At 41.2% G+C, this 19,177-nt stretch overlaps 2 protein-coding genes across 3 annotated transcripts; both read left to right on the top strand.

Moving 5' to 3' along the window:
* The first annotated feature begins 242 nt into the window (after window positions 1-242).
* blvrb (biliverdin reductase B) lies at window positions 243-4,823 on the top strand. Its single transcript, XM_008426591.3, has 5 exons — window positions 243-459; window positions 1,396-1,557; window positions 3,556-3,645; window positions 4,141-4,272; window positions 4,377-4,823. Exons 1-5 carry the CDS (start codon window positions 375-377, stop codon window positions 4,529-4,531), a joined length of 624 nt encoding a protein of 207 aa, XP_008424813.2. The 5' UTR covers window positions 243-374; the 3' UTR covers window positions 4,532-4,823.
* Window positions 4,824-14,333: 9,510 nt separating this feature from the next.
* On the top strand, window positions 14,334-18,881 carry LOC145554683 (uncharacterized). Of its 2 annotated transcripts, XM_081614898.1 has the most exons (4): window positions 14,338-15,014; window positions 16,799-17,167; window positions 17,343-17,422; window positions 17,499-18,881. In XM_081614898.1, exons 1-4 carry the CDS (start codon window positions 14,771-14,773, stop codon window positions 17,589-17,591), a joined length of 786 nt encoding a protein of 261 aa, XP_081471024.1. In that variant the 5' UTR covers window positions 14,338-14,770; the 3' UTR covers window positions 17,592-18,881. The 2 variants fall into 2 exon arrangements, with proteins under 2 accessions (XP_081471023.1, XP_081471024.1); XM_081614897.1 differs by having other exon boundaries at window positions 14,334-15,014; window positions 17,343-18,881.
* The last annotated feature ends 296 nt before the right edge of the window (window positions 18,882-19,177 follow it).

Raw genomic sequence — 19,177 nt, 5'->3', positions numbered from 1 at the left:
GACAAATCTAAACATTTTAGATCTACAGTTTTAAAAGACTAGAGGTTCAGTGCATTGTTTTCTCATGCCTTGGGCCGGCTTGGTCTCAGAACTGTTTTTCCTCTCTAGTGATCATTCCAAACTGTGAAAAGACAGTCAGTTTTCATATTGCAGAAAAATGTTTCCTACTAAATATCATCATAACGCTATAATAAAAGTTAATGAAGAAGGGGAAATCAGCGCGGCTCCTTTAAATCTTCAGGAGGGCGGAGTCTGTGCGGCGGAAGTGTTTCTGTAGGACTTTATAAAACGCCTTTCTTCATGTTTTCAAACATTAAACCTTGCTGTTCTTCGGTCAGATAGCTGCTGTGTCGCAATCTCGTCCAGTTCAAATAATGTCGGAGTCCATAAAGAATGTCGCGATATTTGGCGCCACGGGAATGACCGGGCTGGCGACGCTGCCGCAAGCCGTGGCTGCAGGTGAGCTGTGCGGGGTGAAGCGACCGGGAATCACGGAGGTCGTGTGGATGTTTATTAAACAGGCTGCCGGGGTTTGTTTACTTATCTCATGTTTTCCACTCAAAAGTGCGTCAGCGTCTGTGAACATATATATATTTATTATTATTATTTTTAGTACAATGCATAAAAATCTCATAGAAGCCCATTTATTTTCCGTTCAAGATTAATTTTAACAAAATGTAATAAGCAGTTGCTATTCAGATACAAACATTCTTAAAATAATAATTTTTTCAATGCAAAAGTTCACTCTTAATGCAAGTTTTGACAGTAATGAATTAATAAATAGTGCTTGTAATTTTTTTTGTCTCATTAAAAATAATATAAAGAATTTTGAACTAAAAAGGGAACTAATAAAGTTCATATAGAAATGCTTGGAAAAGCTAAACATTTTCACAATATAATATTGAACTGAAAATATTTTTTAGCTTGATCTACTTTACTTTCTGAACCAATCAGGTTGCACATATATTATGTAAGCTTTTATTTATTTATTCTTACAGCAATTGTGAGTCCTAAGGTCTGCAAGCATTTTACAGAATGTTGTAAAATAACAAACATGTGTCATATGATGAGAAAAGTGTCATTTTAGCAGCATTTTCATTTCCTTCTGCCCGCCGTGAAATCTGCTGAGTCATGTTAACCGTTAGGTCGGCGTTTTGCCGAGTCATAATAAGGCGATAGCTGTCCTCTATCTCGCCTGAACACAAAGGGTGGGATTCTTGGGGCGTTACTGGTAAAATTAAACGTCTTTTTCGATTTATTTGTTACTCAGTTGAATAAAGTGAAGCTATTCACATCTAGAGTCATTTTTCTCAAACTCGGTCCGAATGGATCAGCAGCGTCTGTAAATACCTGACTTTGACCGTTTCTGATTTTAATTGTTTCCTTTTTCACCAGGATACAGCGTGACCGTTCTGGTGCGGGACGCATCCAAGCTGCCGGCGGACCACAAGGCGTCCAGAGTGGTGGTGGGTGACGTCCTGAATAAAGACGACGTGAGGAAGTCTATGGAAGGCCAGGACGCAGTCATCATCATCCTGGGGACTAGGAGTGACCTCAGTAAGGCTTCTCATAATAAATCAGAAATATTTGTATCCATAAATGAGAGAAAGGTATGGAGAAACTTTTGTTTGAACACTTCCATGATTAAAGTGTAGCTAGCCCCCCTCTGAAAGCTAAGCCCCGCCCTCTGGCAAAATGTGAAAAATTCCAGAAAAGTGGGCGGAGCCAATCGGAATGGCGGAGTGTGTGGATGAGCTTTACTCGCGAGAAGTTTCCACTTTCTCACTTAGCAATTTTTCAAACCCCTATATAACAACTAGCAATAAATGTAGCGACTTTTTTTCTGTATTATTTGAGAGTTTTATAATCCACATGATTAATGAATCACACATTTGAAAATCTTAGTAACGCTACCGAGCAACGCACAACAGTCGCCATGGCAACACTTGATAAGCTGTGGGGAGGGAGAGAGCGCAGCGCTTTTACTCCGAAAGTGACAATAGCAGAGGCAGATTTAGAAATGGGAACACAAAAGCATAACTGATTAAAATAATAATAATAATAATAAAAGTAAGCAAGGGGATAAATATTTTTCATTAATATTTCAGTCAGGTATTAAATATGTTTAAATATATTTTGAATATATGTAACCTCGGTAATTTTTGATCGATCAGCATCAATCAGTTCTGCGTTGTGTAAATATGGGCCAGGAGACGGAATGAGATGAAACGTCGTTTATCTGTGCGAAACAGAATATGGACTGATCAGGAATCAGGTTCGTCACAGCGGGTTCAGCACCTCGCGCCCATCTCCCATCAACTGGCCCAACAGCCGTATTTAATACATTAATATTAGACAGAAATACAAACAAATAAAACAATATATACCTGCGCGAAACGGAATATCGACTGATCGGGTTCATCACAGCGGGTACAGCACCTTACGAGGAACAGCATTTCATGTTAGCAACAAGCTAACATAACATTTTACCGGAGCGTTAAACTCGGTGAACTTGCCTCGCGCCCATCTCTCATGAACTGGCAACCCTGCCAACCACCAGGAGGGGGTGCTGTTTCACCCATTACACATGAACCCAAACTTGGAAGTAATGACACGTGGATTTCTATACAATATTAACTGTTACATATAGTTGGAAGTCAGATTTTAAAAAATGTTAAAAACTAATCATGCCAAACTTAAAAGAATTGCAAAAAAAATTTAAGAATTCACACAGAAACAAATGTAGAACCCTAACTAACTAACTAACTTTACACAGTTTACCATCAAAAAAAGAAAATGACTGGAAGAAAGTTTCATTTAAAGTTTACTATTATAACAAATATATCCTCTTGAAATATATTTTTAATTATTATAATTATGTACCAATTTGAATTATTTACACATTTTAGTTTTTGAATTATTTTCATGTAAGCTTTTGGTAGAATTTATAGGACAAAAATGGAAAAAGAGTTAAACTGCTGAAATGTTTTAGAAGTCAAGCAGAATAGAAAATTGGGTGAAAAAGTTAAATAATATTTTTAATGTAAATGATGAATTTTTGATTGTTTAGCTGAAGCCTTTCCTACTGAAAGTTTTTTTTTCTCCATGAACTGGTTAGTGTGCATTTTTTCTTCACACTGTGCAATTCTTTCTTGCAACAAGTTCATTTTATGACACTTCTAGTTGTCCAGGAAGATGTTTTCAGGGTGTAATACTACAAATTACTCACTAAGGGTCACCTTTGTCCTTCTGGTTTATGTAAGATAATATTCTAACACAGACTCTCTCTGACATCTAAAGAAAAGGGACTTCTTTGTCCCAGTAGGTAACTTTTTTAGATGAAAATCACATGTGGGGTTCCCCAAAGTTCCTTCCTGTAATTTACTTATTCTTGTACAGAAAAACATCTGCTTAGTCACAGGGTGTTCATCTTTGCTGAATCTTTGCAAAAAAGAAAATAAAATCTGCGAAAAATCAGTTTTTACACATTTAAGCTCAGATTTACATGTATATTTATTATTGCTGTAACAGACTGATGGTATTTTTGCCGATTAGGCCCAACCACCATGATGTCTGAAGGCACCAGGAACATCGTGGAGGCCATGAAGGCACGAGGAATCCGCAAAGTCATCGGCTGCATGTCAGGTATGAGGCTTAAAGATGCTGTTTATTAGTGAATGTGGGTGGATTTTGACATGAAAAACTTCCATCCATCCATTTTCTTAACACCCTTGTCCCTCAGTGGGGTCGGGAGGGGTGCTGGTGCCCATCTCCAGCTAACGATCCGGGCGAGAGGCGGGGTCACCTGGACAGGTCACCAGTCTGTCGCAGGGGAACACAGAGACACACAACCATGCACACACACACTCACACCTAGGGACAATTTAGACAGACCAATTTAGACAGACAGTCATGTTTTCGGACTGGGGGAGGAAACCGGAGTACCCGGAGAAAACCCACCATGCACAGGGAGAACATGGAGACTCCATGCAGAAAGACCGGGGCCGGGAATCGAACCCAGAACCTTCTTGCTGGAAGGCAACAGCTCTACCAACTGCGCCACTGTGCAGCCCATGAAAAACTTGATATTTAAATTTTTATATTGTATTTATCACATCATCCCATTTATTTCCCACCCAGCGTTCCTCCTGTGGGATCGCGCCAAAGTCCCGCCTCGTCTGGTCCCAGTGACGGAGGATCATGACCGGATGTACGCGGTCCTGAAAACATCCGGGCTCGACTACGTGGCCGTTATGCCTCCTCACATTGCTAGTCAGTAGAAAACAAGTATTTAGCTGCAACTTTCCTCCTTCAAATGACAGGATTTTATTTCTGTATACTAATAAAAAGTTGTAACTTGTTTGTGTTTTCTGCAGGCGACCTTCCTCTGACGGAGCGCTACTCGGCGACAGAAAATATGCTGAAAGGACGAGCTATCTCCAAGCACGATCTGGGACATTTCTTTGTCAAGTGTCTGTCCACATCGGAGTGGGACAGAAAGACTGTGGGAGTCTGGGGAGAATACAAATAATCCCAGCAAACTCACTGCAGATGCTTCCATTTTTTACTATTTACACTAAACAACTAAATAGACGAGAGAATATTAACACATAAATCAAGGGATGTTTTTGATTTTTCAAATAAATTCCACCTCTAATTGGTAAATAAGCAAAACATGCTTCAGATGTTTGTGTTTTACTGTCTTTAACAGCCACAGAACAAGATTGCATCTTGTTACCAAACTTTACAACAAGTGAAGCTTTAATCCTGCTCTGGATTCATTTTACAGCTGGTGATAATAAAAGTCCTTTTTCTGTCTTGCATCATTTACTGAGTTAATTATACAGCTGTAATGAGACGTTTCATTCACTCTTAAAGCTGCAGTACCTCTTATAAATATATATATATATATATATATATACTTGATGAAACCGTCACTATGGGACAGATAATCTGTGAAAAGTTTTTTTGCTCCTCTGCCTACTGCCAGGCAGTGCCAACTAGAAGCAGCCAATTAGAGGTGGGTCTTGGTGCTGTCAATCACAATCTTGTGTGGCACTGCCCATCCCCCTTTCCTCTCAGCTACCACTTTTTCCTATCAGCAGATCTTGTTGTGAATGCTAAGGCTAGTTAGCATAGCCACCAATAGTGGCAGATAATTGGCTTTCCTGTAATGGCCAGATGGAAGCACATTTATCAGCGAGTACATGAAGTGATTCACAGCACTAAGGCCCACCTCCTGAATCTGATTGGTTGGTTGTGGTAAGGAATGGTACATTTCTTCTGACAATGGGGTATATGCCACGCACTTCCGTTTTAGCTCTTCCGCATTTTTTTGCCACATAGAATGGTTCCGGTTAACAAAGGAAGCTTCACGGAGACCAGTTTGGTTGATCAGTTCTGACTGTTTGCAGTCTGGATCTGAATTAAAGAACTGTTTACCTGGTGATTTAAACAGTGATAGGAGCCTTGAGTTAATCTGGACTCATAAATGCTGCTGTGAATCAACACCAAGAGGATTCCTCACCATGAGTCTCCAAAAGATGGTCGCTGCAAAGTGGGGGTCAAAGGTCAAATGTGACTGTAGGAAAGTTATCCTGACCAGCAACAAGGTTCAAGTCTGTCTCCAACATTTCCTTTTCCTGCTCCTGTTTTCTGAATTATAAGAATCAAGTTTAACAATTTTAAACACTAAATCTTTATAACAAAATAATCTATTTATTCTTTTTACAACCAAGGAAAAATATAGAAATATCAAATAGTTTCAATAGTCAACAATTTTTTTTTTATTTGTGTATATAAAGTAGGTTTTTATTAAATTTTACATGAAAAGGAAAACAGGATTCATTTATTGACTCATATTTCATAATTTAGTACATTATGTCAGCCAGAGCAGAAGGAAACTGTGATCCTATCCAAATATGGCTAAAGCTAAACATGCAAAAAAAAGTGTTTATTTTCTTTTAGTAAAACTATGAATATATAGATTGAAATTAGTCCAAGGTAGCTATTAGTTTCTATGGTTTCTATGTGAAAAAACCTGATGACTTATTAAGAATACACCACAGAATCCCGACCCGACTATCAAACTTTGGCCCAACTGGGCTCTAATTTTAGATCAGAGCTGCAGAGGTTCAGCTAATATGAATGCATGTTGCTGCAGCAACATAAAGGAGCTGGTAGAGTTTAATATTCTAAATAAAATATGGTTTTAGTTATATGGGCCTAAAATATCTCAGCTCTTTGAAATAAACAACTTTTTTCAGTTGAAGATCTAAAGTTTAGATTTACCCTAAAAACCTGGTTATGTTGCAATAAAGCTGATAATGTTGCTGACGCTTCAGTCCAGATTAGCATCACTCAGCTCACAGAGGCTGAACATCCAGATTCATGTTTAGATTTCCCTCTGCCTCTATGAAGCCTTTCTGCTCTGATGGTCAAAGACTAAATCTGAAATTAAATGACAGAAAAATGACTTATGAAAAAAAAATACATTTAAATGTTCCAGATTTATAATCTGAAGATGTTCCAGGAATCCTCCTGGAGGACAAACTGACCACTTCTCCTCCCTTTGCTACTTTCTCCTACTACTCTCCATCCTTGCTCAAGGTTTGCCACAGAAAACATGCTAAGTATTTACAGCACAGAAAAATTATTATGAAAATAATAATAAAATAAGATAAAACCAGCGTGATGTGTGACGACAAATCGAACGCAAAAGCTCATCACTGGACTGAACCGCTTAACCAATAACTCACCGGCCAATCAGGACCACATACATAAACTTTACAGCGCAGAGACAGAACCACTCACTGGGCAGCAGAGGCGCCGCCAGGAATCTTGGGCCCCAGGATGAAAAATAAAATTGGGCCCCCTTCACAGCTGCTGTTACCATTTCTTTAGTCTATCTGACTCATAAAAAGCGTCACAATGTTAAAGGCTTGCAGCTGCCTTGCTTTCATTGGTCAAATGCTGATGCTAGCTCAATGTTCACTGCTGGTGAATTTTACATGCAACAGATACATGCAAATAGGTTGTTTAATTTTTTTATCATCAGTGTTAGCTCATTGAAAGCTCTCTCCCCACCAGCAACAGTCACAGGCAACGTACAAAATATACATGAAGCAATCCAGACTTCTCAAAAAACCCGATGTGCATTTAGTTCAAGCTGCAGAATATAAATGTAATTTTTTAAAAATATGCTTTTCCACATTTGTTAAAGCTGTCACCATGTTGTGACAGTTTGAAACAGATAATCTGTGAAGAGATCAATCTCCTCCACTTCCTCCCTGAGCTGCTATTGCTGTCTAGAGAAATGCTGCGTCCTGACCACAAACAACCAATCAGAAGCAGGACAGCCTTAATGCTGTCAATCATCCTCATTCACTCACTGCTAAGTGTGCTAATGGAAGATTTTATAAAGAGTGTTTGAATTTCTCTGAGTAAGTGTTGCACCAGGACCAGGATTGCCCACCCCTGGTATAGGATCACAGTTTTCCTTTGCTTTGACTGGCTTGATGTACTAAATGATGAAATATCGGTAAATAAATGAAAATTCAGACTCTTGAAAGTCCCCAAAACAGATTACACACTTCTGAGTTAAATTTCTATACTTTTCTGTCATAATTGGCCAGCTAACCGAGAGCTTATTAGCTAACTATAATGACAACATAAAATAACACAAACCAAATACACTAGGGACCAACAGAACAATCATGTTTACCACATATCAGTTTTCAGCTTAAACCCGAACCAACCCGTTTAAACAGGAAAAAATCGAGTGAGCCACAGAGACGGTGTTGCTGTGCTGGTAGCTCTCATCCGAATGGAGGGGAACTTCCTCGACAACGAAATCTCGCACCGTCAGTCCCGTCAGGGCTCGCTTCTGCCATCTAGCGGCGCATTTGTGTTATTGCGTGGCATTGCTCCAAAATTTCAAAACAAGGTCAAATCCTAAATTAAAATCAAAATTGAATCCAACAAATGTGACCACACTTTGTGGGGGTCACACAAGAAATAAATTGTTATTGTTGTGTAACTGTAAAAAGAGTAGAGAGATGGGAAAAATCCCCACAGGTTCCCTGGAATGATGCTAACTAGTGAAATACTTACAGGAAAACGATTTTAAAAAATGTGAAAAAAGGGGATAAAAGACGGTAGTTTCCCTGCCAAAACGGGAAACTTGACAGGTGTGCCTTGCTCAGCCATTTATAGCTTTTTTTAGCAACGGGATTTGACACCTTCGTTCGTCACTCAGAAGCTCATCGACCAGCCATGTACCATTAGGATGATTTCCGCTTCCCGTTTGTTGAGACCGAGGTGATATGAAATTTATTGAGCGGTTCGTCTGTAAAGCTACACTTACACTATAAGCACCAACTGCTCACTCTATCCGCTTACCTGTATAAATAATCCCACAGTGCTCTGAACCAGCAGCTCCCGGAGGAGAAAGGCTGCCGAACTCCAGGCATTACGCCAGTCCTTTTAAGGAGGCTTATTGGTCCCCCGAAAACAACGAAAACCCGGTGTTATGCCCAATAGGGGATGCAATTTTGGCCAGGCATGCGTTTCTTAGCATAACACCGGAACAAACTGTGCTAAATAATAAAACAGGAATTTTAATAATCAAGGTACTCAAATCATTCGAGGAATCGTTTTAGCCCTAGATGTAAACGCCGCATATAATTTTTTGTCCACAAATATGAATCATTTTCACCAGTCCTCAGCCGCATCTCTGAAAGCGCGACTACAAGAGCTGCGCAACCAGAACTAATGCGGAGGGTTTTAAACTCTTACCCTGATAACAGAGTTCTCCAAAGAGTCATAATTCCTCACAATGGGTTGATGAAAATAACAATACAGGTCAACCTGTGTCCAGTTTGATTGAAAGAAGGCTCGCGTGACCCGCGCTGAGGTAACTTCAGAGATCAAACAATAGAGCACGAGGCAACATGCAGAGGTGCCAACTGTGTGATTGGTCCGCTCTCCTCGCTTTAAATGCATAAAGTATAAACTTATCTTTTAGGAATAAATCTGCTCTGACAGTGAAACGCTCAGAGCAACAGAGATGCTTGCAATACTGCTTATTATTATTATTATTATTATTATTATTATTATTATTATTATTATTATTATTATTATTATTATTATTATTATTATTATTATTATTATTATTATTATTATCCAAGTAACATAAACAAGCAACACTTATCCTGGCGGAGGGTCAAGTAAAGCCTGGCGGGCTGCCAGGCTTATAATCCACTGGGGGGAAACCCTGCTTGCATTGTCTGCAGTCATTGCTGACATTCAGTTCATGTTCTCTCTCTGTTTCTCCTCTTCATAGCAGCTACACCTGGGCTCATTTCTGTCCAGCTGTGACCCCTTCCTGGAGGGAAGCTGAGCTACTGCTGCCAACAACATCAGGTTCCCTTTCAGTGGATGACACACCTGGATCCACTCCGGCCACAAGCAGAACAAGGACTGAACTAAACACAGGAACAACAGAGACTGACTGGTGAAACCTCTGAATCCCAGTAGGCCCAGTTTGAACCCATCTTCATGATGAGCTCCTAGGAAGGAGGCGTTGTCTCTGAAAGCAGCCAAAGACCTGAACTGTGACGACGTTCAGGAAGTAGCAGATAAAAAAGCTTAAAGTAGGAAGTCTTCAGAGTCTGGAGCCACATCCTGATCACATCAAGAGACGAAGCTTCACTCCACATCAGAGGAAACATGGAGCAAACAGCTCTGATGCTGCTTCTGTGTCTCTGCAGCTCAGGTAGGACTCCACTTTCATCAAACACTAATATTCACTAGAGTTCACATTAACAATGATCTGCTGATAAACATGTTAAATGTTACAAACTAAAAACTGGAAACTGTTTCTGGTCTCCGATCATAGAGCTGCTGCTACACAGTTAGTGATGTTTATATTGTCTACTTGCTGCTGAGGAGCCAATAAAACCAAGAATTGTTGGTTTTTGTGTTTTAATGATGTAAAACAGTTTGAACTGCCTTGTTGCTGAAATGATCTATAAAATGAATTTGATTGGTTGATTGATAAGGAGAAGCAGCAGAAACTCTGTGCAGTAAACAGGTGGAGCCTCATAAAATGGCTCCTTCTGCATCAATTCTCTCATCTTCCTCTTGACTCCACAGGTTCTCTCTGAGGTTCTGGTCAGGCCCGTTTGATGGCCAATCAAGCCCAGTAGCACCACGGTCATTGGACCAGCTTCTGGTACCGCCGGTTGTGTTCGTGAAAACGTTTGAGGTCCGTCTGACGTGGGAGTGTCTCAGGCAGGATGTCGAACTTCCTGCTGCAGATTAGAATCAATCAACCAATCGATCGAGTTTATTTGTGAAGCACATTTCAGCACCAAGGCGATTCAAAGTGCTTTACTTCAGAAAAACACAAAAAGTCCTAAAAGACAGAGTAAACCAGTAAACAGTACATTTAGTCAAAGTGCCGTCGTTACTCATCAAAATGTTGTTCAGTGTTTCATTTATTTTGTTTCAAAGCAAATCTGACCAGCTGGGTTTTTAGTCCAGATGTAAAGGAACTCAGAGTTTTGGTTGTTTTGCAGTTAATTGTTGAAACAGCTTTTCAATCATTTTGCTGATGAATGAAAGGTTGGAGATCGGCCTGTAATTCTGCAGGAATGATTTGTTCAGATGGTTGTTTTTTATATCAGTGCTTTGAAAACTGCTGGGGGAAAACGGCTGATGAGAGCCATGAGTTACTATTAGAATCAGATCAGATGAAATGACAGGCAGGACTTTCTGAAGAAAAGCTGTGGGTGTTATTTTTTTTAGGCATACAATGGATATTAGATTTTGTGTGGCAGTGAATGTTGACCCTCTAATATTTAAAATTTTCTCTGTAGCGTGTTTGGCAAATTCATTGCAGGCCGTGTTTGACTGCAGCTCAGCTGGTTTGTGAGTCTGTCAACTGTGGCAAATAACGCTTGAGCACTGATAATGTTTATAATTTCTGCAATGAATGTTTAAATCATATGTTTTAGAGTTGAGTGATTAACTTCAGTCTTGCTTAATAGATTTCATAATAAACAAAATTGAGTTTTACTCCATTTACGTTCGGCCATACGGCAAAATTGTCTTGCAGATCTGTTTGCATATTTCTCCATGGAGATTTGTTCCTATTAGACACGACCTTCACTTTAATGGGGCCAATGCAATCAATGACATCTGAAATTTCATGATGGAAGTTATTTACCAGCTCATCTACAAAGTTGATGAGCTGGTAGACTGCTCTGAACTCAGAATCTGAACCAGAACCAGAATCAGGACCAGAATCAGAATCAGGACCAGAATCAACTGGATTTGACAACTTTTACACAAAAACAATGAATTTGACTTTGGTTGGTCTCAGTAAAGACATAAATATAACTGGATAGAAAAGGTGAATAATAAAAACATTTCAGGTTTTACTACAGAGCATAGATAACATTTAGGTCTGGGCTTTAACTAGGCCATTCCAGCATAAAGATGCTTTGATCAGAACCATCCCTGATAGCTCTGCCTCTAAGAGAAGATCAAATAAACTCCATCAACAGGATCCTGTCAACACATCCTAAATCAATCTGTCTCTGCTTGTTGTAACCCAACAGTAAATGTTGTTTCTTCCAGCGCTGTCTGATGAAGTCAGACTGGTAGCAGGAAGGAGTCGCTGTGGTGGCCGACTGGAGAAGAAGGATCTGGAAGACTGGAAACCAGTGAAATATTGGAACTGGAACCATACACCAGCAGCTGTAGCTTGCAGACAGCTCCACTGTGGATCTGTGGTGTCGATACAAAGAGATGAGAGCTACAATCTACAGATCATCTGTTCAGGTGATTTCATATCCTGGCCATTTCCTTCCTGTTCTGCTTCCAACTCCACTTTAAAAAGATTCTCACTTCCAGCTCAGTCTGGGCTTCTTCCCCTTCACCTGGATTCCCTCTGGTAGATTTTCTACTGGACCAATCAGCGAACAGAAGGAGAAGTTTGAACGATGGCCTTGATTTTCTGTGTTATTTTAGAATCACAGTCTGTCTGTAGTTTTAACAATGGCAGCAGAGGAAGTTCAGTGTGGATCTTAGTGTGGATCTGGTGCATTGCATGTCATGGACAAACGTTAGCAACTGGGTCAAATTCAAACCTCAACACAGTCCAGACTCTCTGGATGAAGCAAAGTGTAGAACAGAGGGGCTGGTTTTTACCAGGTTAGTGATTTAATGAACTTTGTTTAGATTAAAGGAACCAGTGGAGCAGATTCAGGGTTATAAAAACCTGGATGTCACAGAGAAGAAGCTGACAGCCAAGAGGCTGATCAAAGATTGCACTTCCTCCACAAATTAAGTTTAGAGGGTAAAAAGATGATGATAGTTTTCAATTGTTCTGTGATTAAATCTGTCATCACATTGTTTTTATCAACTGGTTCAGCAGCCAATCAGTAGAAGACAAGAAAAGGGTGAAATATTAATACCATACCAACTTTATTTATAAAGCACTTTAAAACAACCACAGCTGATATAAAGTGCTGTACATTAAAACACAGCATAATAAAATAAAATAAAATTAAAAAAAAACCATACATTTTAAAACTAGATCCCGCAGGAGTTAAAAGCCAAGTAAAATAAATGGGTTTTAAGACGAACTTTAAAAGTGGACAGTGAAGGGGCCTCTCTGACCTGCAAAGGCAAGTCGTTCCATAACTTAGGACCATGACAGAGAAAGCCCTGACCCCTCTGAGCTTCCTCCTGGATCTTGGTACCTCCAAGAGCAGCTGATCTGCTGACCTGAGTGACCGATAGGGTACGTAGGGGTGAAGAAGCTCAGAGAGGTAAGCCGGGGCAAGATTATGCAGTGATTTAAAAACAAACATAAGAATTTTAAAATGAATCCTAAAATATACAGGCAGCCAGTGAAGTGAGGCCAGGACAGGGGTCACATGCTCCCTCTTTCGAGTTCCTGTCAGAAGTTGTGCAGCAGCATCTGAACCAACTGCAGACGTGAGAGCAGCGACTGACCGACTCCCAGATAAAGTGCGTTACAGTAATCCAATCGAGTCGAAATAAAAGCGTAAACACTGTTTCAAAATGCTGCCTAGAAAGAAAAGATTTCACTGATGCCAATCGCTTTAAATGATAAAAGCTGGACTTAACCACGGCTCTGATTTGGCTGTCCAATTTAAAATCACCTTAAAACCAAGATCTGTAATAACATGTTTAAAATATACCTCCAAAGGTCCCAGGTCAACAGAGGAAGACTCACAGGAGCCACTGGGTCCAAACACCATCACCTCTGTTTTGTTTTCATTACAATTTAAAAAGTTCAAGGACAACCAAGCTTTAATATCACCAAGACATGCCAGGAGATGGTTGATAGAATGTACATCCTTCTGCTTCAGGGGCAAATAGGTCTGACAATCATCAGCGTAACAATGAAAAGAAATCCCATGTTTCCTAAGGATAGAACCCAGAGGTAATAAATAAAGAGAGAAAAGCAGTGGGCCCAGAATTGAGCCCTGCGGGACACCATAAGTCATTGAAGTAGCAGATGATTCAGAGTCACTAATTTTCACTGAAAATGTTCTCTCCTCCAGGTAGGACTGGAACCATTTAAGAACAGTGCCATCAATACCAACAATGTGGTGTAATCGCGATATTAAAATATTGTATTCTACGGTATCAAAGGCAGCAGTTAAGTCAAGTAAAATCAGAACAACATGGTTACCCGAATCACATGCAAGAAGGATGTCATTAAAAACTCTTATTAAAGCAGATTCTGTGCTATGAAGAGTTTTAAAACCTGACTGGAAAACCTCCAGAATGCCATTGTCTTCAGCTGACAGTACACAATTTTTTGCTAAAACCTTAGAAAGAAAAGGCAGCTTCGAAATAGGCCAATAATTAGTAGTAGGATCAAGGCCAGGTTTTTTAAGCAGTGGCTGCACTACTGCATGTTTAAAACTAGCAGGGACCACACCTGAGGACAGACTGATATTTATAATTGCAAGAACAGGCTGCCCTGTGCTAGATAAAATATCTTTAAAAAAATGAATAAGTGATAATTCATAGTGATAATTCATAGGATCTTTGTGCTGCTGTAGTGTAATTTTCTCTGTTTATCTTTTTCCACTGATCTCCAGGGCCTGCAGTACAGGGAGACGATAAGAACATTAAACACTAGATTTAATAATAAAACTCTGCCCAGCTCCCCTCTCTGGTTCGTTCCTCCACTCAGAGTCTGCAGTGATTTAGCTTTGCTGAACAAACTGGAAATAAATTCAGTGAAAATGTTGAAGAAACTTTTTTCTTTCTGCATCCACAGACTCAGTCAGGCTGGTTCAAGAGACCAACCGGTGCTCAGGCACACTGGAGGTGAAGACCAACCAGTCGTGGTCCTCAGTGTGTGAAAAAGACTTTGACCTGCAGGATGCAGAGGTGGTCTGCAGGGAGTTTGGCTGTGGGTCTCCTTCAGTCCTCCAGGGGGCGCTCTATGGAGCAGCAGAGGCTCCAGTGGGGAGCAGAGAGTTCCTGTGTGAAGGCAGTGAGTCTGCTCTGCTGACCTGCAGCAGCAGGAAGAGTTCAGTTAGAAACAGCTGCTCACCTGGTCAAGCTGTTGGACTCACCTGTTCAGGTAGAGGAGGATCTGCAGACCTGCTGCTGTTCACTGCTTCACTTCCTGCATTAATGAACTCTCTGTCTCTGCTCACATCAAGCGCCCATCAGGTTGGTGGGAGAGACCAGCCGATGTGCCGGGAGACTGGAGATGAAACATCAAGAAGACTGGAGACCAGTGACTGTTTGGGGTGGTGACTGGAACATGAACTCAGCTGCTGTAGTTTGTGCTGAACTGGACTGTGGTTCTGTTGTTTCAGTAAGAAAATCAACGGAAGCTTCATGGAGATCAGTTTGGTTGATCATGTCTGACTGTTTGGAGTTAGGATCTGCATTAAAGAACTGTTTACCTTTTGTTACAAACAGTGTTTGGCGCTATGAGTTCATCTGCTCAGGTAACTGAACTCTCATATTTATGTGTTTTAAAATGTTTCTTCATCAGGTTCCAGATGTCTGCAGAGAAACCGTCACCTTTAACTAAGAACCTGAAACCTTCAGGAGAGGGAAACTAAAAATGGTTTACACCAGTGGTCCCCAACACCCGGTCCATGGACCAATTGGTAGCGGGCTGCCCAAGAAATAGTGAAATATTTCCGTTTTATTTATTATTTGAGTCTGGAGGATCTTTTATTTTGAAAATCCATTAACCGGTTACTTGCGCACCAACATTGAGCCCACAAGCATCAAAATGAGTAAGAAATGGATCAGGTGTCTTTGGAAAGTTTCTTTGCAAAGGGGAAAAGGCCAGAGAAGAGACAGGAGAATGGATTTATTCCGTCCGGTAGGTGAGTCCCACATTACATGCCGCTCTGCTTAACATGCGGCGACCGGCTGCTAATGAGGCAATGAAGCTTCAAGCTGCTTTGCCACGTAGAGACCAAGCAGGCTGTGGATATAAGCAACACTTCGGGTGTTATTGTCTCTCATCACTCCCAGTTTGGACCGTCTCATTGCAGAGAAACAAGCTCAAGACTCCCGTTAGTCATTATCCTGAGATAAGTTTTTCACGAAAGTAAAATGTTCGTTTTTGTGGCGTTTCTGTTATTTTGAAGGGATATATAAACGGTACCATAGCGACCAGAGTCAGAGCGTTTGGGCAGTGGTCGAGAGGAGATGAGTAGAGCTTGTGAGTCTTAAGTCTGGTTTAGACGGAAAGATTTAAGAATTGTCGGCCGATTCTCCAAACCTCTGTGACCACAGAGCTGATAAAAGTCCAACAGGCTCGATCGGTTCGTGTCTCCAGCCACAAGGAAGAAGCAACACGAACGATTCCAGTCACAAACATCCCGATTCCAGAGGATAATCCACAAAACCCCCAACATAGTGGGAATTTAGAATAACCAAACACGGATGACGATGTAGAAGCAATAGTGATAGTTTGTGGAGTCATTTTAAGAGATAAAAGACGTAACAAAAAGAAAAGGCGGTGGATGAAAGACGACGGGAGCAGCCGCTCTATTTGCTGCACTATGATTTGGAGGTGACTGTTTTTTTATAGTTAACATTGTAACTGAATAAACATAAGATATGTACTAATGACCTTTACATATAATAATAAACATTTCCACATATCATCTCCGACACCCACCGGACTCTCAGTTGCGCGACATGTCAGCTGTTTGGGATTCCCCTCTGCTCTTACGTCACCGCGCTTTCTGATTGGCTACCTGTCACATTCAGCAGGTTGTATTCTCGTTCTCAGACAGGGTAAACCCCACAGCCCTACCAGCATGCCTAGGTGGGCCCCATGTGGGGGAAAAGAGGGCTGATATATGGGTCCCATATGGGTTTGCCCATGTAGAGCCACAGCCTATGTGGGGCCCATCTAGTCTGCCCTCCTTTTCCCCACATGGGGCCAACCTAGGCATGCTGGCAGCAAGGCTGCGATAAAAAGTCCAAGACAATCCAAAGTGGGTATATTCAGGATTTAGCGGGAACACCAACATGGCCTTATTCTCCCCCCGACCGGGCCGCAGCATTTTTCAAGTCTTGATCGGTCCGCGGTAATAAAAAAGTTGGGGACCACTGGTTTAAATATTAGTGACAGACTAAAGATCTGTCATAAACTTGCTAGTAACCATGGCAACCAGTCTGATGAGCTCCTGTCTCGTTCTCATGCCATCTTGTTTTCCACCTCAGATTAGATCCAGTTGTCTGTGTGTTTCCTCTGCGTTCCCAGATCTGCTGGTTGAGCCGCTCATCTTCCTCTCTTCCTCCACTGACGGGGTCTCCACAGCCAGAAAGCAGGGGTCTGAGCTCCTCATTGGCTCAGGTTTCAGCATCATGTGCTCCATCAGGCCTCAGTATGAAGGCGGCTCCTTCCAGCTCATCTTCAGCTCCTCTAACTACACTCTGAACCACACCCTGCCAGCTGTTAATCACTCCGCCCTCTTCCTGTTCGCTGCTGCTGGCCACGCCCACCAAGGAACCTACCGCTGCCTTTACCACGTCTACGTTTTCTCCCATAACTTCTCCTCTGTGAGCCAGCCTCTCAACCTCACTGTCTCAGATAAACTCATGGAGTCCATCAGGAGAAGTTCTGCTTCAGGTGAACCAGCAGCTGTCTGCCTCATTCATGAGGTCAGAGAGGAGGATTGATGATATTAATGTTCATGATCAGATCTACAGGCAGCATGAAAACAAGGGTCTATATGATTATTGTAAATTTCTGGTTTGACTCGTCTGATGAAAGCTGATCCTGAATCTGTTTCGTTCGGTTTCAGACTATCTCACTGCTTTGATCATCAGACTGGTTGTCGTCCTGCTGGGTTTGCCGGGATCAGTCCTGGTCCTCTACTTTAAGGTACTGCATGTATCATGCATGATGTGTTCAGCTGGGAAAGTTCTTGCATTGAAGCTGAACCATCCTCTGTTTCCAGGCCAGGAGAAACCAGAAGTCTGGAGCAGAAAACAACCATCATGATGAAGGATCCAGAGCTGAAGGCAGCTTAGAGGAGGAGCCTGCAGTCTGAAGGAACCAGGAGAAAAGGATCTTCATTTCACATCCACAGGAAGGAGCAGAGACATGTTTCAGACTCCTGGAAATCTATCCGTCTGTGTATCTATGATGAAACGTCTCTGTGCTCCTGCAGCAGGAAGGAAGTTCAACATTCAGAATTTTTTATCTGGACTAAACCTACTAAAGTAAAACTTATAAAAGAAGGGAATACAAAGCAAAACATTCAACAAAATGTAACAGAAAACCCACTTCATCAAAATCTGCTCTTCATCAACCTTGCAAGGATAGCATATGATAGGATATTTGGGGTCAAAGGTTAGGTGGCCAATTCCATTCAGGCCCTGAACCCAGTTTGTGTCCTCGTCTTAGTTGGGGTTTTGAATTGTGACAAATGCAACACAGTTGATCCTGGCTTGTAATACTGTGAGCTGCCTGTAGGTGGTGTATGTCTTCACTGCCATGATAACCCATCCAATACATCCAGTTCCATCAAGTCTGAACCAGAAGTGATCCGTGCCATCTTAGTAGGGAAGTGCATGTACAATGCTTAGTGGACCCATGGCTTCAAGACCAACAACCAGAAAACATGTGGACACTCTTGACCAAAATACGAGAGAGAGATACATGAACAAAATGGCCGCCGTCGGGATCAACCTGTATGAGACGGAGGAGGAAAATATGTCAGATGATGTGGACAAGCTGCCTCTGATCTCCTACTACGATAACGTTAACTACCAATCAACACGAAGAGTGCATACGCTGTAAACGAGCTTCACTGGCTGAAATTCATGGACGCATATAATTAGTATTTCAACAGCTTTGTAAAGGACAAACGAACTCTGTGTGAATAATGAGGTTCTGGTGACTGGCAGACCAAGTACAGGTAGCAACAAACACGTCGGCTACATGTCTGTCTTAGCCTGCAGATGGGATGGAACATTTTATGGTTACTATGATTATGAGTGGATCAATGCATAACAGTGTTATGGTTCTTGTGTAAAGCTTGTGATCATGGGAAAGTCTTCTGAAGCTGTTTCTCTGAACTCTGGATTATTATAAAGTTGTAGAATATTTTCTTTTTCCATTCTTATGACAGCCATAATGTTTAATTTGTTTATGAAATAAAATGTGTTTGCTTGCAGTGTGTTTTGTAGCCAAGTAGATTGTTAAACTGTGTGAATTAAATGAAACGTTTCCTATAAACAGTTTGCTGTGTTTTGCTGGAGGCTCTTTCTCCTGACTGTTCAGTGAGCAGAGACTCCAAATGCTGTAAAGCTTCAAATAAATATTGACAAAGAATTTATATTCTCTCTGGTTTTTATACAGTTTTTCCTCAGTCTGTTAAAGATAATTTCACCCACAAACAGGATCCAGGGAGCTGGAGAGGTCGAGGGCGACAGGAGATCGGACGCATCCACCAGATTAAGGAGTTAAACTTCAGTCCACCTCCTAGTTGGATGAGGCGAGTCTGAAGTCTGAAGAAATGTAAATCAATGAAAAAGAAGCTGAATGCAGAGAGGGAAGGCAACAGTAGCTCACATGTTGTTAAGGTATTACAGGACATCAGCAAACTGTTTGGTTTGTGTTAATCATCTGGTG

Source organism: Poecilia reticulata, chromosome 13, assembly GCF_904066995.2.
Source record: "Poecilia reticulata chromosome 13, P_reticulata-male-v2, whole genome shotgun sequence".
NCBI classification, from domain to species: domain Eukaryota; kingdom Metazoa; phylum Chordata; class Actinopteri; order Cyprinodontiformes; family Poeciliidae; genus Poecilia; species Poecilia reticulata.
The sequence above is the reverse complement of the archived record's forward strand: the minus strand, read 5'-3'. Positions and strand labels throughout refer to the sequence as shown.

Coding starts and splice junctions, on each gene's coding strand:
- blvrb (XM_008426591.3), top strand. CDS start 375: ATGTCGGAGTCCATAAAGAATGTCGCGATATTTGGCGCCACGGGAATG. Junction 1,558..3,555: donor GGGGACTAGGAGTGACCTCA/GTAAGGCTTCTC, acceptor TTTGCCGATTAG/GCCCAACCACCATGATGTCT. Junction 4,273..4,376: donor TATGCCTCCTCACATTGCTA/GTCAGTAGAAAA, acceptor TGTTTTCTGCAG/GCGACCTTCCTCTGACGGAG.
- LOC145554683 (XM_081614897.1), top strand. CDS start 14,771: ATGAAACATCAAGAAGACTGGAGACCAGTGACTGTTTGGGGTGGTGAC. Junction 15,015..16,798: donor CTATGAGTTCATCTGCTCAG/GTAACTGAACTC, acceptor CTGCGTTCCCAG/ATCTGCTGGTTGAGCCGCTC. Junction 17,168..17,342: donor CAGGAGAAGTTCTGCTTCAG/GTGAACCAGCAG, acceptor GTTCGGTTTCAG/ACTATCTCACTGCTTTGATC.